Genomic DNA, 18,100 nt, shown 5'->3' with positions numbered 1-18,100 from the left:
ACTGTGTGATGGCCACTGCACGAGTTGGATCCCTACTTCACCTTCACTATAGTGTTGGAGGATACTTCGCACCACTTCCAGACGATTGTTGTCCTGCATTAGCACGAAATCGTCACCAAGAAAAGAATTACATGTTGCCCAAGGATTTCTTCAGTGTACCGATGAGCAGTAAGAGACCCACTTTCCCCAAAGACGAGGTCTGTTCATGTAGTCAAACATATGTCTGTCCAGACCTTCACTGAACTGCCATGAAATGCTGTCTTGATGAAAAGTTGCATAGAAAATAGCTTCCTCCAGTTCTCCTTCACACTCATTCTTTTCCATCTGGGGATCTGAGGCAGAATTGGGACTCATCTGAGAACAAAATTGTTCCCCACTGTTCATCAGCCCATTCCTGATGTTCCCTTGCAAAACTTAAGCGAGTTTGATGATGTCGTCTAGTAAGTATTCTCGAAGACAAAGATCAGGTAGAGAAGATCAACTTCTGCAAGAGATGACCATTCCTGTGTCTTCAAATGGTGCATAACCACCACACTATTGCTATATAAACTATGAATTCAGTGATACTGTTATGTGTTGCGTTAGCTCAGTTGTGAAGTATGAAGTGCTGATCGCTAGCTACTGAAGAATATACAGGTTCAAATCCTCTTCATGTGATTTTTTATAACATGTCATTATTTCATTAAATGACTTTAAATCAACATTTTGTTTTCATCCTCGTTCTTTCCTAATATAAAATATATTATATATAATCTCTTTCGGTCAGTTTTAATTGCGACATTGTTAATAGTCATGTGGTATTGTTTGTACACACATAAGAAGCAGCATATGACTGTTTTGTTTCCTGTCATACTGAGTTCTACCATGGCTGATCACACACATGCGAGGAAAACGGTTCCTACTCATGTTAAAATCGAAGGTTACTTGATTTCCCAGGCTGCAAGGAGAACTGGCATCTCTGTATGTACAGTGCACAGGTGGCTGCATTTATCAAGGGAAGGGGTTGAACACTGGAAGATGATGTGTGTCCACTCCTGAGCAGAATGAGTCCTGGTTGCAGAAGCAGTCAGGAATCCTCACGTCTGCTTCTGCAATTAGAACTAATTCTCATCTCCCTGGATTTTCTCGACAACTCTGCGGCATTTAACACTTTGCATCCTGTGATTGTACATATACAACCTCATTATTACAGACCAAAATTATGTATTATATATTATGTTGATTTTTTAAATTTTATGTAACATAAGGCTTAATTAAAATAAATTAAAATAAAAAATCATCATAAGCTATTTCGTTTCATGTTTCCAAAGAAAATGTCAATCAGAAATGGAATAGCCACACACTGATAAAGGGAAATTTTCTTCTACATGTGGTGGGGAAATGATTGCCTACAATCCATGAGAAGCCTGATATGATGAAAGATACATCATTAAGCAATTTCACTGAGAACATGTATCTACGTGTTGTAATGGTCTGGGTGTTTTGTGGATGTTCAACGAAACACTGAATAGGGAACAATACAAGGTCATCCTTGAACACATCATGATTCCGTCTGTCAGGATGTGTTATTCGGATTGAGTCATTGATTTGGAACAGGATAATCTTTTTCCATACATCCAATGGGTTTCATATTGATTTTTCGAGAGACAGGACATCATTGTGATGGACTGGCCTTCCAGTTCAATTGATTTAAATCCAATTGAAAATGCATGGGCAGCAGTAAAAAGTAAGTGATCGAATTGGCTTGCAAATCGACAAAGGACACCTTATGGGATCAAATTTATGTCTGGTATACAGTGTTGACACGTCGTTGATACTGTAGAAATTTGATTTCATTCATGCCTAAAGGTTGAGGCAAGTAATTCGGGTTGAGGGGTCACATACGCGAAATTAGAAGCTTTCCCTCCCCCCCTCCCTATGTGAGAATATTTTTCATTCGGATTTTTTCCCTCGTTACTTTCGTTGATCTTAGATTAAAAAAAGAAAAGGTTTGTGTGTGCGTGCGTGCGCGCGCGCGCGCGTTTTTTTTAGCCCCCTCCCCCTCCCCACCTTTTTTTCTTAGGCTGTACATATTCCTTATTCTTTGTTACAAATTGCGTAGTTTTAAATATCTTAATTATTACTGAAACTTGTCTGTTACTGTACCTTTATAATATCTTGTGGGCTACTTTACATACTTTTTAGCATTGCATATTGTATTGCAGTTATTAAATGCTGAGTCACTGAATTCTATTCTTAAAATTATTATCAGAAGGATATCTTTAATGTAGGCTGTATGATTTCTAGGAAATTTTATTTTTAAATTATTAAAAAATGACCAATATTGTGTAAGTTTTTTTAGTGATAAGGTGCAGTGCACTCCAAGTGCTGACTACCCACAAAGACAGAAATCAATTCAATATACTTTGTTTCAGAGAAAGACCTACTTTTATCAAAACCTTTTTAGGTCGAATTTTGTTAAACCGTATTGAATTTATAGTCCGAATTCGGATTAACGAGGATCTACTATTCTAAGAATCACAAAATACAGTATTGTGTAAAACATACTTCGATGCAAGATGATCTGTTACAGAGTGGCTCAAGAATCAACTGATACCCATTACTATGTTCCAAACAGTCATGATAAGTGGTCTGCGGCTCAGGATTTTTTCTATCTTGTATATCTATAATTTACAAATTAAACATGCTCACTGTAATAAAAAAAAAACAGTTGTTTTCTAATGCCAGGCGTTTGACAATAAAGTCATTTGACCTCTGCACTCCAATATTTTTCAAAGATATTATCATGGCCAGCCATTGAAGCACAGATTTTGAGGTGTTCCGAATCCATTTCTTGGTTTGAGTTGCACTATGGGCAGTTAGGGGACTGATATATTCCAATTCTATGCAGGTGTTTGGCAAACAATCATGGCCTGTTGCCAATCTAAATGCAGCTACAGACGATTTTCGTGGTAAATCGGGAATTAACTGTGGATTTTGATGCAGAGAGTTCCATTTTTTCCCTTGAGATTGAGTTATCAAACTTTGTTTGTTGAAGTCTAAGTATGAAGATTTAATAAATCTTTTCACAGAGTACTACGTAGGTTTAGTAACAGGTCTGTAAGTAGCAGTGTTACCCTTCTTTGCTAAAGCATCCACATTCTCGTTCCCCAGGATTCCACAATGGGATGGTATCCATTGGAATACAATTCTTTTATTCAGTGATATTAATTGAGAGAGCATTTTAGTTATTTCTGCTGTTTGAGATGAAGGTGTGTGTTTAGAGATGATTGATAGAATAGCTGCTTTGAAGTCTGACAATATAACTGCATTTTTAAATTTATTGATGAGGCATAGAAGATTCCTGAGACTTTCACTTATTGCAATGATTTCTCTATCAAAACTTGTTGTTCCATACTCCAGAGATCTATAAAGTGAGAAGAGATAGCACGTAACACCTGCACCAGCACCTTGTTCTCTGGAGATCAAGGATCCGTCAGTGTATAAATGAAGTCAGTTTTGTGGAGGGTACCTAATATTAATTGTCTCTAAAGACAATTGTTTTAGTATTTCAGTGTTTACTTCTGATTTTAGTATTTCTTCTGTTAAATTTAGATTATATTCTATACTTAATAGAGTTAAAGGGTTTGGTTTAATTTGTAGGTTTTCTTTTAAATTCGGGATATTGATTTTCTGTTTTAATTCTTGGACAATGGATACGAAACTTTTTTGAGTTTTCAATCTACAGAGAGGACTGTATGAATGCCAATTGTTTCCTGGTAATCTGATAAGTTTTTCATATTGAATCAGTGCTTTTTCTTCTATTGTCATTTTGATGCTGTTAATTTTAGTGAGGAATCTCATAGAATCTATTGGGAGTTGTTTTGATTCCACCAGTAATGAGTCTGAGAGCTTGGTTTTGAACATATTCTATTTCGTTTATGAAAGGTGAAGTAATTAAAATTTCTCTGCAGTATGTCAGCACTGGCTGTATAAACATTTTGTATGTAGTGTTCAAAGTATTCCTGGAGCATCCCCATTTCTTTCCTGCTAGTCTTTTTAGAAGGTAGAATCTTTTACGAGCCTTTTCAGAAATGTATTTCAAATGGTTGCTCCATGTTAACTTACTATCGAAAATAACTCCCAAGATATTTGGATTCGTAAGTCCTAGGAAGGTGTTGGCCATTGTATTGGATATTGAATTCTCTTTCTTTTTTACCAAGTGAAAATATTTGATAGTTACTTTTGCTTAAATTGAGTGTCATCAAATTTGATGTATTCCATTCATGTAGTTGATTTAGAGCTTTAAGAGCAGAATTTTGAATTTTGTCTGTATGTCTGTAAGATCCGGAAGTCCACAAAACTATATCATCTGCAAATAGTGCTGTTTTCATATTTGATTCCTCTAATAGGGAGGGTAAGTCATTTATATAAATATTGAATAAAGTTGTGCTGAGGACAGCGCCCTGAGGTAGACCTCGATATGTTTGTCTGTAACTAAAAAGTGAGTTACTGAATTTAGTGGCAATGAATCTGACTAAGGAATTCTGATATCCATCTGAACATATTGCTGGAGATACCTAATTTCTGGAGTTTTAGTAATAATTTATTTTTCCAAACAGAGTCATATGCTAACTGAAAGTCAATAAATATTGCCAAGGTATCTTCTTTCTTGTTAAAACTATCTTTTATTTCTTGGCCGAGGCATATGACTTGTTCATTGGTGGAGTGTAGTTGTCGAAAGCCGGCTTGTCTTGGTGATAAAAGATTTTGGGATTCTAAATACCAAGTTAATCTGTTGGAGATCATGGACTCCATGGTTTTTGCTATCATGCTTAACAGTGCTATTGGTCGATAACTATTAACATCATGAGCAGGTTTCCCTTTTGTGTGAATTGGTACAATGATTGCTTTTTTCCAAGCTGCAGGAATTGAGGTGTTCCATGATAAATTGAAAATGGATAGAAGTACAGACTTGACTTTTTTTCCCCAGATGTTTCAAAAATTCGGAATGAATGTTGTCGGGGCCAGGAGATTTCTTGGTTTTTAAATTTTGTATAGTTATATTTAATTCTTTGGAAGTAAAATTTTGATGAAATATTTCAGGTTTTGTACTAGTAATAGTGTTTTTATTATTTTTATGTAATTCTCTTTTGATAAATTTGTCAGTTTTTTTGATGTTGGGATGTAATCTGTGAGAGTTTGAGTAGTGTTTATTAAATGCGTTTGCTATATCTGTACAATTTGTTAGTGTTTTGTTATTATGAATAATAGGTTGGCTAGTATTTTCCTGTGTATTGGAAATATTCTTCAGAAATTTATATGTTTTAGCGCTATCAGTTCTGTAATTAATATTTTCAATAAGTTTATTAAAACTGTTCTTTTTTGCTGTTATGATTGCTTTTTTAAGAATGGCAGTCTTCTTCCTCCAATCTTGAGTATCTTCTGGTGTTTTGCTATGTTCTGCTTTGGTTCTTGCTTTATCTCTATCTTGTTTCAATAAATTCAGGTTTTCTGTCCAGAATGGGGTGTATTTTTTTGGTTTGCCTTGTGGAATGTGCTTTTTTTGCAATTTTAAGAACAGATTCACAGAAATATTTGTTCAATCTATCTGAGTTTGTATTTTCCATTAGTGGTGTGTTGAGCTTGAGGTATTTGTCGAGTTCTGTTGTAAATAGTTTCCAATTCGCTTTCTTAAAGTTCCATGTTGTTTTGTTATTGTAGGGTTCTTTTCTTCGGTTTTGGTGGAGATGGATAGAAGCGATGATGACTCTATGGCCAGATCCAGGGTCTTCAATTATTTTTTTCTTGGTTTCGTGATGGATATCTGATGTTACTAGTAATAAGTCTGGATTTGTACCAGGACCAGAATAATGAATGAAAGTAGGGGGATCTTCTTTTCTGCGGTTGTAATATTTAGGAGGTCCATGATCATTTTTCCAGGTTGGTTTACATTATCATAGCCCCAAAGTTGGGAGTGGGCGTTAAAGTCACCAATTATGATAGTTTTAGGTTGTATATCAAACAAAGTTAGATCAAGGGGATTATTAGGTGGATTATAGGCACTGTAGATTTTGAAATGTTGTTGATTTTTCCATACTTCAATAGTAGTCTATAGGCTTTTCAGCATGAGATTCTATGGTGTAATACTAATAACACAAAATTATTGTGGGTGCCCATGACATCTTGAGCAGCGGTTCTCAACCTATGGTACATACACATATGTGAGCCACTCCTGGATGGTAGTTTAACTTTGAAATAAAATTATAAATTATAATAAAAATATAAAAAAAATATGTAGCTATTTTCTGCATATTTAATAGGATACTCCACTGAGTAACTGTTTACTTATTAAACAGACCATGGGAATGACACATGCCGTTTTTCATAATACATTCACTTAGTGGTACAGCAAATTTCTCAAGTTAAAAATAGTGGTATGCCATTGAAGAAGGTTGAAATCTGCTATATAGAGCCTTTGTTTAGAAAAATAAATTATTTCATCCAAGATTTGTGGAGTTTTGACATTAAAACATTCAGATTATAATAGCATGGCACATACGGATTTAATGTATTTTTTCAAATTCAAAATTTGAAGGCTTTTTTGAAAGAAAATTTGTTTCAAGATGCATCATAAGATTCAAGTGGCTGTAATGCGAATTTTGAGATTTTATTATTATTTAATTCATCAACAACTCTTACAATATTTCAGATATAGAACTTCGTAAGCCTTCCTTCTAAGTAGTGTGTTAAAGAATTATTTTACGCGTAATGAAAATTTGTGGCAGAAGGTTATAAGGCTTGTTAATTTTACATGGAGTGACTCTATATTAAGTAATATTAAAATTGTCACATATTTTATCAAATGTTTTCAAAATACTAACCATCATATTCTTTGACTAGGAGGAAAGTGCATTAAGAGCTTGGCAGATAGATGACACAATTGTCTTTTTGGTAGTGAAACCTACATACTACACAATCTTTTCCCTCATGCACAGTATACCACCTGTTAATCTACAATATGAAGGGAAATCTTTAGTCCAAACAGAAGACCCAAAGTATCTTGTTTTATATTTGGATAGCAAAATGACATGAAACATATTTCTAATGTGATAGAAAGAGTGAGAAGTAGACTCGTCATACTTAAACGTCTGGCTGGAAAGAAGTGGGGCTGCTCTTTATCTGTTCTGAATTCCACATATAAGATATACATTAAACCAGTTGTACTCTATGGATCTGAAACTCTAATATCAGCGAATTTCTCTGACTTTCAGCTTGTACAGAATCAGCCCATGAGACCTATCTTGAGTGCGGTGAAAACTAGTGCACTCCTGGCTTTACAAGCTGCTACTGACAATCTGCCACTCACTATGGAAGTACACCGTTTAGCCATCCTGCAGTATAAAAAGCTGAGACGAATGCCATTAAATTCCTATTGGATCAGCTACGAAAATATCCCTAGATGGCTAAAGAGACAACAAGGCTTCATCTGCCATGTTCATCAAATAGGAAAAAACTATGTCCCTTCTGATATTAAGGAAGACCTCTTTCTATTAGTGTGTCCTTTAGATGAACGAACCATTATATAACAAGAGTTGATCTTGGGGAGAATTTGACGAAAGCAGATGCTAGCATTCCAAAAAGGCTTATAGCACTGCAGGCTCTTAATGACTGGTATTCTGAGTTCAGATGGCTGCAGATCTTCACTGATGGTTCTTTCTGCGAGAGCAAGGAATGTGCTGTGGCTGGAATCTACAGTAAAGCCTTCAGCTTCTACAAGATGCTAGGACAGTATCAGTCGCACTTCGATGGCGAATTGGAGGCCATAAATCTTGTCTTAAAGCAATTGCTTGGAAGACCGACTTTCCACAGTCATGTTGTCATTCTCTGTGACTCTCAATCTGCCATTATGACAGTGGCATCTCTCCCACATTCTGTAACATGAAGAGTTGTCGAGATCAGAAAATCCCTTGCCTCACTCAAAGCATTAGACGTCGTCGTCCTCCAGTGGATACCTTCACATGGTGGTATTTCAGGGAATGAGATCATGGACTCTCTAGAAAAACAGAAAAAAAAGGGGGGGGGGACTGAAATATTGTTACAGATGAATTCCCAACTTTCTTATCACAACTTGAAACGATTAGTTAACCACTCATTTAAGAATGAGCTCTCAGATCTTCAAATAAAGTTTGATAGCAAGAAATGGGATGGTCTTGTAGACAAGTCAGAGATACTTCCTGATTACCTGATTAAGGATTGCCACAGGATACGACTGGTGGAATATTTATATAAACTGGGTATTTTACCATCACCTCAGTGCATTGTTTGTAATGAGGAAAATTCTGTTACGAATTGGGAACATTTAAATGTTTGTAAAAAAAACTTGTAAATTTTAAATCTTCTATGCGGACTTTGTGGTGGTCTGCCAGAAACCAAATGAAATTGAATCAGTAGTTGAGCAGTAAATACATACATACATATTTTATCAAATTGATTGTATTAGAAACAATCAAAAGTTAGGCCTAAAGTTTTCCACATATTTTAAAATACGTTTATATTTGTTTTAGCTAAAACTGCACCAAATTCAGGCATAGGACAAAATTAAAGTTCGTATAATGCAGTCACCTGTTTTAAGTAATGAGAGTAGAGAAAATAATGATGTGAATGGTTTTTGTTATATTATCATAATAATAAAATCACTGTAGTACATGGATTTGACTCATTGGTTGGTCCTTTCCTGCTTCAATTATTATCAAATAGCATTTTTAGAGTTCTACTTTATCTCACTACTTGTTTTTTTTATAGACCTGTGCAAACCAATTATTTTTCTGTTCCTAAATGATGTGCCTTTTTTTTTAAATCTGATTATCTGACCAAGTCTAGGTATATTGTCCATTTTTTTTTAAATAAATTTCATTTCAGGTGCTCTCTTGCAGTCATTATTATTACTATTACTACTACTACTACTACTACTACTACTACTACTACTACTACTACTACTACCACCATCATTAACGATTGTCATTTTCATTTATCATGTCTATCTATAAATTTATTGCTGCATATTGCTTTAAGTTTCTTGTGTATCTGTTCTCCCCCCATTTAGGCCCTGAAAGAGGGGCAAACTGTTAGGGCACAGAAAGGAGCCATAAACTTGGAGCTCTCATCTCGGCAGTAAGATTCAAAGATTGAGGAATATATTTCTACTCCCTTCCCTATCACAGATTCCTTTGGAATGTTTGTCTTATTCTTGTTCATAGTTTCTGTAAGTAAGTTTCTGGTCTAGGTGATTTTCTGTCCATTCACAACTTGTGAAGAAATTCTCAGTCTTCTTTTCTAATACCAAATAAAGGAGGCACTATGTTACAAATTACTCTCATCCGTTGATTTTGTTCTTGTTCGCCTCTCTTTCCAATCTATACCTGCATATTATGGCTATAGTAGGTATTGACATCGGCGGATACCGAAATCTTTATGCTTATTTTTCTGAATTTGATTTCATGTGTTTTCTAAATGGACATCAACCGCAAAATGGAATAGGTTGTTTATCAATTATAATGTACTCTATTAGAGTACATGCACGTCGAAAATTACTTACAAAGATTTCAGAATCTTCTCGAAATGGAGCTAATTTATCATTTTCCTATTTTCATTACAATTAATTTCGTCATCAAAGTGTAAGTAGCAAAGACATTGATAGAATTGTCATAGGACATTGTTGCGGGAAATACAAGTCTACAATACAGTCTCTTTACAATGCACAGTTCATACACAGGTTCCTTAACGTTTTTTAGAACACCACAGAGAATGAAGATTCCAATAGAAGGAGAATATAGTTTATTCTTTGTAACATTTTTTCAGTCCTTTTTTTTTTTTCTTCTGTTAACTTTTTTTTTTTTATATATGCCATAGGTAATTTTCTTTACATTCTAAATTGTGGCCCCTTTCATATACTGTTGTGAAATTATAGCTTGTATGGCTGCCCTTAAGTCTGATTACATGACTTATTTTGGAATTTATTGAATCTATATAAAAGATTTTGCAAAGATATATATATATACAGTAGAACCTCCTCGATTATCCATCTCCCGATTCACTGTCTTTCCTGTTTAACTGTCAGGCTGGCCGGTCATCAAGTTCCTCCAATTTTTTTTTATCCTTTTTACAGCATTTTTATTAGGAAATTGTGTTATTTTAGTACACAGCAATAGATGGCGACTTCGTGAGCTCCTCTCCTCGCCACACCTGCCGAGCGCATCCCACTGCTCACCTGACTCCACACATTCACCCACTACCACTAACCCGCTGACTTTTGCTAACAACAACAATTTTACATACTGTACTTGTGTTGTTTGTAGGTATGTAATCTAGATTGTACGAGGGGGATCCGAAAATAACCTCTTTTTTTTTTTTTTTTTTTTTTTTTTGCACTCTGTATTCACAGTACTTTAGTCCCCTTCAAAGTATTGTCCATGTGGATTAATACACTTGTCCCAGTGCTGGAACTTTTGAGGCAGGACACTTTTCAAAGCTGTTAGCGTGTTTTCTTTGACGTCGTCCACATCACTGAATCGCTTTCCTTTCAGACATTTCTTCATCCGTAGAAACAAAAAAAAAGGTCCGACGGAGCCAAATTGGGTGAGTAGATTGAATGAGATTCAAGCACCATGTTGTTTGTCAAAAACTGTTGGACCGTCAGAGCTGCGTGGGCTGGAGCATTATCGTGGTGAAGCAATCAGTTCCCATTTCTCCACATTTTGGGCCGTTTTCGTTGTACAGTCTCTCGTAATCTTTGTAACACATCCAAATAGAAATGTTGGTTCACTGTTTGTCCTGGCGGAAAGAACTCTTTGTGGACAATGCCATTCACCCTAAAAAACAAATCAATATTGTTTTCACGTTGGATCGCACTTGATGTGCTTTCTTAGGTCATGGTGAATTTAGAGTTTTCCACTGGCTCAATGCTTGCTTTGGTTCTGGATTGTACCCATACCACCAAGACTCGTTCCCAGTCACAGTTCTTTTAAGAAAATTTGGATCGTTCTGCACTTCACTCTTCAAGTTGCGGCAAACTCTCACGCGGTTTTCTCAAATTTTGCAGACACCCATCTCATGTGCAAATCTTCGGTTAAAATTCGCTGGACCGTGCTCCATGACTGGTCCATTTGTTTCTCGTCCCATAAATAAATTTAAGCATTTTAACTTAGTCAATGGTCTTGCGATGATCTTCATCAATTGCACGTTTGATTTTGGCAACGTTTTCGTCATTTCTTCTTGTCGAAGGATGACTGGGGCATGGCATGTCTTCAGTTGACATGTTGCCAGATTTGAAACGGGTAAAGCACTCTTAGACCTGTGATTTCCTCAGAGCATCATCATTAAAGGCTTGCTGAAGCATCCCAGTGGTGTCGGCTGCAGTTTTCCCTAACAGAAAAAGTTTCACACACACTCTTTGTTCCTTGTGCTCGGCCATCTGACTAATCGCCAAATGGTTGAAACATGGTAGAATTTGGAGAAAGTAATTTTTTTGTGTGAATGCAGTGTGTTTAAACAAAAAAAATAAATAAATAAAATAAATTAACTAAATTTTTCAAATAACTATAATTTGACATATTTACATGTACTGTTTGTAGTACTTACTGTACTATAGATTATATGATAGTAGATATTAAAACACACATAAGATTTGGAGAGAGAGAGAGAAAAAAAGGATTTCTTGTGAAAATTTTCCCTTTCTTGCTTAACCATCTTTTCGATTATCCATCAAGGCTCCGGTCTTGTGACTGATGGTTAATTAAGGTTGTGCCTAAATAGCAGTAACTTCTCCTTTTAAAATTTGTTGTATATTCTCTTACATAGTGGTAAAACGAAAAGAAAGGTCTTGTTCCTTCAGCTCCTCTTGAAAGTAATATTAAGAATCCATGTGTATAGATTTGTAACCATTTCTTATGTGGTATCTTGCTTCAATTGTTTCTTATAGGCAGAGTTTTCAGAACTAGTTTCTTGTTTCAGATTTTTTTAACATTATCCATAAGAACAAAACTGTGTTCGATGTGAATGGTATATAATGGGTTTTCTTTAATTTCAGAAATACTTAGATCTTTTGTAATTTTTTGTATTACCTTATAGAACCTTTGTTGTTTTTTTATCTATCCATAGTTCACATATTGTACCAACTATATCCTGTATATGGCAGTGTTAATTTCTTATACTGTGTTAGTGTTTGTTCTTTCAATTCCTCAATTATATTACGAGTATTTCTAAAGGAATGTTAATGTACCCTTTGGGTTTCCTTTAGTATTTAAGAAAAGAAACTTCCTCTTTGTTCATCTTATAACAAAAGGGAAAATTGGCAGTGTAAGGAATGTTTAAGTCTTCTTTAAAAATTATAGAAGTCTTCATTTTGAAGAAGCTTTCCTTACGAAATAAGGAAGGTTTGAGAATAGGGAGTGCTGTGTAATGAGGTCAGATTTAAGTGGAGAATGTTAAAGGAGTGTTCAGGAATTCTGCCATTAATGTATTGGGATAATTAGAAAATAGTTTTTGTGCATTCATCCTACTTTCTCGATGTGTAGTAGTACTGTGCAGTGAACTTTTGTTTTTAATAAATTCAGTTAGGGGTGGTAGTGGATCTCTAAACTTACTACATAAGTAATCTACTGATGTAGATAAAGTAAATTTGGAGAAAATGAAGTTACGTAGTTATAGTACTGAACTCGTATAGTTTTGTTTTAAATGTAAACATTTTTAGAGGTTGTCATTGATAATCTATGGAATATACGTTTAGAAATTTGAAGAATTGTCATATTATGTTTGCTTGATCATGCTTCTCTGGGAATAGTAGTGTGTATAGTGAATATATATATATATATATATATATATATATATATGTACAGGGTGATTCAAAAGTCACGCGACATAGACAAACTCCATTATTAGTGCAGATAGCGAAAAATGTAAAGAGTTGAAAGTTGTTGGAAATAGGTAGTTTACAATCTAATGTGCCTGAATTTTGAACGTAGAATACACCGTTGAGGCTGTATACTAGTACGACACACCCGCCAATCCCAATGTTGCGAAATTAGTGGATTTTCCGCTAGTTTTACCGGATTTTAGATTTGTAGTGCATCGGATAAATAACGAAATGACGATTAAATTAGCAGTGTAACCAATACATGTTCAGGGAAAACTGCCAAGCAAGAAATATGTATCTGAAATTCAGTAGAACTAGCCGAAAAGCCACTAATATGGCAGCATTGGAACTGGCAGGTGTGTCGTACTAGTGTACAGCCTAAATGGTACATTCTACATTGAAAATTCAAGCACATTAGATTGAAAACTACCTATTTCTAACAACTTTCTCCTCTTTCCATTTTTCGCTATCTGCACTAATAACAGAGTTTGTCTATGTCGTTTGACTTTTGAATCACTCTATGCGCGCGTGAGTGTGTGTGCTCGCGCGCGCGCGCATTTAAATACAGTTTACTGTGAATAATAACTGAGTTCCTTTATTTACAGCTTAAAGCAATGCAGGATCAGATGAGGAAGTTGGTTGAAGAAAGTACTGTGAAGCGTGGTAAAAAGAAGAAGGAGGAAAAAGAGAAGAAGAAAAAGAAAAAACCTGAGAAACACTTAAGTGGTGTGAAGGAAGTGCGATCTTCGGTGGTGAATGACAATGTGGGTGCTAGCATTGCGAGTGTTGCATTGGGGGCGGGGGATGTTAAACTGCCAACAGACTTGCATCATAATGTGAGCACAAAGCAGTCAGGTGGTACCCATCACACAACCCCAGCAGGTCCTCCTGCAGCTCCAACAACTGCTGCTACAACAACCGGAGCAAAGAACACTAAAAACAAGACAGCTCGTGGTGCTGCCAAAGGAGCAGGGACAAATGCGCAACCTAAGCGGCCTAAAGCCAATTCACGATCAGCTGGCAGTAAGAAGAAGAACTCTGTGGTGCCTCAAGCCATGCAGTTTGATTCAGAAGACGAGGACAATGCCAAGCCAATGTCATATGACGAGAAGAGGCAGCTCAGCCTTGACATTAACAAACTGCCAGGTATGTTGTTTTTGAGTTATGAAATGCATGCAGCTGTCAGTAGAGTAATACATACATACATACATACATACATACATACATACATACATACATACATACATACATACACTCAGAATGGAGGATTACTTCATTCTATGTAAAGAAGAATGTTATCTCATTTATCATCCTAATTTTTTTATCTCTGAGCAATTCCAAAAATGGATTGATTATCCTTTCCATTTTACTGTGATAATGTAATAACAGATGAGAAATTATTAGCTTGTTCAGGTTTCTGTTTCATCCCTCTTGGTGGTAAGATGGAGAGAGGGTCGAAACTTTGGAATTAATTTAGAGACGATGTGATAATATAATCAGGAAAGAGTCTTAACGATTGACTTATTGAATTGCTTAGTTTTTCATCACTGGCTGCCTGGGCAGGGGAAACGGGAGTGCTGTTGTAAAAACCTCTTGACTGAAATTTCGTGACTCCAATATGTGCTAAGATGTATGACAGCAGAACTAGAGATAAAGGAAGTGAGGGGGAATGGGAGTATTTCTGAGGAGAAATGAGACCAAAAATGAACAATGCGAAGATGAGAAAAGAAATGGACGGGCCAGATATGCAGAAAAAAAGGAAAAAGGATGATTTGTTTATTATTAATTTCATTAGTAAGTTTGAAAAAAAAGTTCCAATTTCTCCTTGTGGCATATGTTCTCCAAATGACATTTTCATTATATCTACTAGAAATGAGTATTTGACTCTTGATTGTGAATGATCATTTGGTCAGTAGTTCGGTATCTTGTAGAATTTCGTTATTAAATATTGTTGCTGTACTGGCACCTTGAGTGCAGGTTATTGAATGTAGAGTAATTATTTTGCATACTGGACTTCATATTGTTATGGAATCATCTAAAATTGTGGTTTTTCAAGTAAATGTAAATATAAAACTGGGAATGTAATAAAGATGTACAATCACTATTTGTAGATTTTTTAAATTTGCCAATTTGTCTAGAATTCAAATATGGAATGCTTATGAGAATGTCATACCGGAAAAACTAGTCTAGTTAATAAAATTGTGCATACAAGATTGCCTATACAAGGTTTAATAAATTGCAGGACAATTACCAGAGAATTTTAATGTTAACACAGGTGTAAAACAGGATGATGGCTTACCACCACTTTTTACAAGGCGCATCCAGAAAGTAAGTTTCCCGATTTTTTCCCCTTGAAAGTAAATGTAATTAGCTGTGTCAATTGTGCATGCGTAACAGATCTATGACATATCAATCATATGCCAGCCGGACAGTTCCCGCCTGGTGCCAGTAGTGTGGCAGCAGTTGTCTGAAATGGAAGCTCTTATTCCTTCTCCCGCCACCTGCAAGGTTCAGTCGGTGATAAAGTTCTTTAATGCACAAAGCATTGCGCCAATTGAAATTCATCGGCAGCTCTGTCAGGTCTGTGGGCTGAACATCATGATTAAGCAGATGGTACGTTGCTGGCGTAGGCAGTTTTCCGAAGGTCGTCAAAGTGTCCATGATGAAGAGCGCAGTGGGCGACTCTCCCTCATCAATGATGATCGTGTTGAGCTGGTTCGGCAGTGCATCATGGAGAACCGTCGTTTCACGATTACGAAGCTGAGCAGCCATTTTCCGCAGATATCGCGATCCTTGTTGCATGAGATTGTCACTAAGCACCTGCTGTTCAAAAAAGTGTGTGCCAGGTGGGTGCCGAAAAACCTGACACCCCAACACAAAATGCAACGTTTAGGAGCAGCACTGACATTTCTGCAACGGTATCACGATGACTGCGACGAGTTCCTCGACAGGATCGTCACAGGCGATGAGACTTGGATTTCCCACTTCACCCCGGAAACCAAGCAGCAGTCAATGCATTGGCGGCATAGTGGATCTCTGGTCAGGACGAAATTCAAACAGACGCTGTCGGTACGGAAAGTGATGTGCACGGTGTTCTGGGACAGGAAGGGCATTCTGCTCATTGACTTCCTTTCAAGAGGTGAAACAGTGAACGCTGACCGTTACTGTGAAGCACTGCGAAAATTGCGACGTGCCGTTCAAAACAAGAGGTGTGGAATGCTTACTGCAGGTGTTGTGCTCCTCCATGACAATGGTCGTCCACATACGGCTCGGCGCACAGCAGCTGTTTTGACGGAATTTGGCTGGGTGTTGTTTGATCATCCACCCTACAGCCCTGATCTTGCTCCCAGCGATTTTCACGTTTCCTTGCACCTCAAGAAATTCCTGTGCTCCGGTGAGCGTTTTGGCAACGATGTAGAGCTGAAGACGTCTGTCACACGCTGGTTCCATTCACAGGCGGCAGAGTTCTACTACAGAGGGATACAAAAGTTGATCCCACAATACGACAAGTGTCTAAATTCTGATAGTGGCTATGTTGAAAAATAGCTGAAACATTGCTGTACCTTTTGCCAATAAATGTTTTCCTGAAAGTGTGTGTTTTTTTTTTTTTCTTTTTTTTCTTTTTTTTTTTTTTTTTTCTTTTTTTTTTTAAATAGGGAAACTTACTTTCTGGATGCGCCTCGTAATTTTGTCTTGGAAAAAAGTCTGAAAAGAGTCAGTTTTAGTACACATTGGGACAAGTTTTATATCACTTCTATAGTACTAATAAGCAAAACAAAGAAGAGGGTCCAAAGTTTAAGGAAATAATTATTCAAGTCTGCCTGTGTAGCGTAGTCGGTATAGTGCTGGCCTTCTGTGCTCGAGGTTGCAGGTTCGATCCCAGCCCAGGTCGATGGCATTTAAGTGTGTGTAAATGCGACAGGTTCATGTCTGTAGATTTACTGGCATGCAAAAGAACTCCTGCAAGACAAAATTCTGGCTCACCGGTGACGCTGATAAAACCTGTGTAGTTGCGAACATTGTTAAATAAACCATAATTTTTTTAATAATTATTCATAAATCCAGGAAAAATTAAATACAAGAAATTAACAATCTGAGACAACAGTAAAGATACACATAAGATAGGTAATCTAGAATTTTTTAAAATTTTCATTGCATCTCAAAAGTAAGCATTTTTTTTCCGCCTTATATTATTCATGATTTACAAAATTCTTACTACAGCCATAAAAATTAGGTGTTAGAAGAAAACAATAATAATTCTTCCCATTTTAATATGCCGAGCAGAAACATGGATTTTTACCAAAGAAAAGGGAATGCACGAATAATTTTTAGACCATAATATTGAGAAAGATGTTTGGTCTCATTCAAAACAATTGACAGAGGCAAATTAGGAAGGATAGGGAAATAGCCTTTACCTGGAACTAGATGTAGTAATAGTTGAAAGTAGACTCCTTGGCTGGTAAGGATATCTAATAAGAAGTGAAGAATAATTCCTATTGCCTAAAAGTTACTTGGACAGAAGTACCAAATGGAAGGAGACTTTGGGGCGACCCGGATTCCGATGGAATGACCAGGTGCAAAGATATCTGCAAGGAATAGGAGGAAATAGGACCCTGGCAGATGGTAGGGAAGCGTGGAGGAAAATTGTGACTGAGACCAAAAATCTTCTAGGATTTGATGCGCCACATTGATTGATTGATTGATTGATTGATTAATTGATTGGTTGATTGGAATGAATGAGTGTAAATATAAAATGTGTATTTTGAACTAAAGTATATGTGTTGAACTCTTGGGTATATTATCTTTTCGTTTTGCTGCTTCACCATCTTTAATAAACGATAGTGTATGCTTCATTTGTTTATCCTCGTGGTGTGTGTTGCTTATCTGCCATAATAATGTCGAGAAAGTCAACCCCGTGTTTAAACATATCGTAGTTTTACTACGGAATTTCCTGCAAAAAATGAGTTAAGAAAAAGTGCAATCTTTGCTTTCTATACAACTTCCAATGTATGTAATATTGGTTATTATGATGTGCTCAAGCATGTTAGACGAAAAAGCATATCATCATTGTTTGTTCCTGGAATAACTCCTATGTGCAAAATGTAAAATCTTTCAAGAGGAAGGAAAAACACATTCATCCTGTGGCAGCCGTGCATAGGAGATCGTGAATTCTTACATTTTCGACACGAAGATGTATTATTACATATA

The 18,100-nt window shown here is 36.3% G+C and overlaps 1 protein-coding gene across 9 annotated transcripts in view; it reads left to right on the top strand.

Moving 5' to 3' along the window:
- fs(1)h (female sterile (1) homeotic) overlaps positions 1–18,100 on the top strand; it is a 638,308-nt gene that overhangs the window by 310,393 nt on the left and 309,815 nt on the right. For all 9 annotated transcript variants that reach the window (XM_069820799.1, XM_069820803.1, XM_069820802.1 and 6 more), the window contains one exon: positions 13,498–14,038. In XM_069820799.1, coding sequence (XP_069676900.1) covers positions 13,498–14,038 — 541 coding nt within the window. The remainder of the gene's footprint in view (positions 1–13,497; positions 14,039–18,100) is intronic.

This window comes from Periplaneta americana, chromosome 3, assembly GCF_040183065.1.
Source record: "Periplaneta americana isolate PAMFEO1 chromosome 3, P.americana_PAMFEO1_priV1, whole genome shotgun sequence".
NCBI classification, from domain to species: domain Eukaryota; kingdom Metazoa; phylum Arthropoda; class Insecta; order Blattodea; family Blattidae; genus Periplaneta; species Periplaneta americana.
This window is presented reverse-complemented; position numbering and strand designations above follow the sequence as displayed.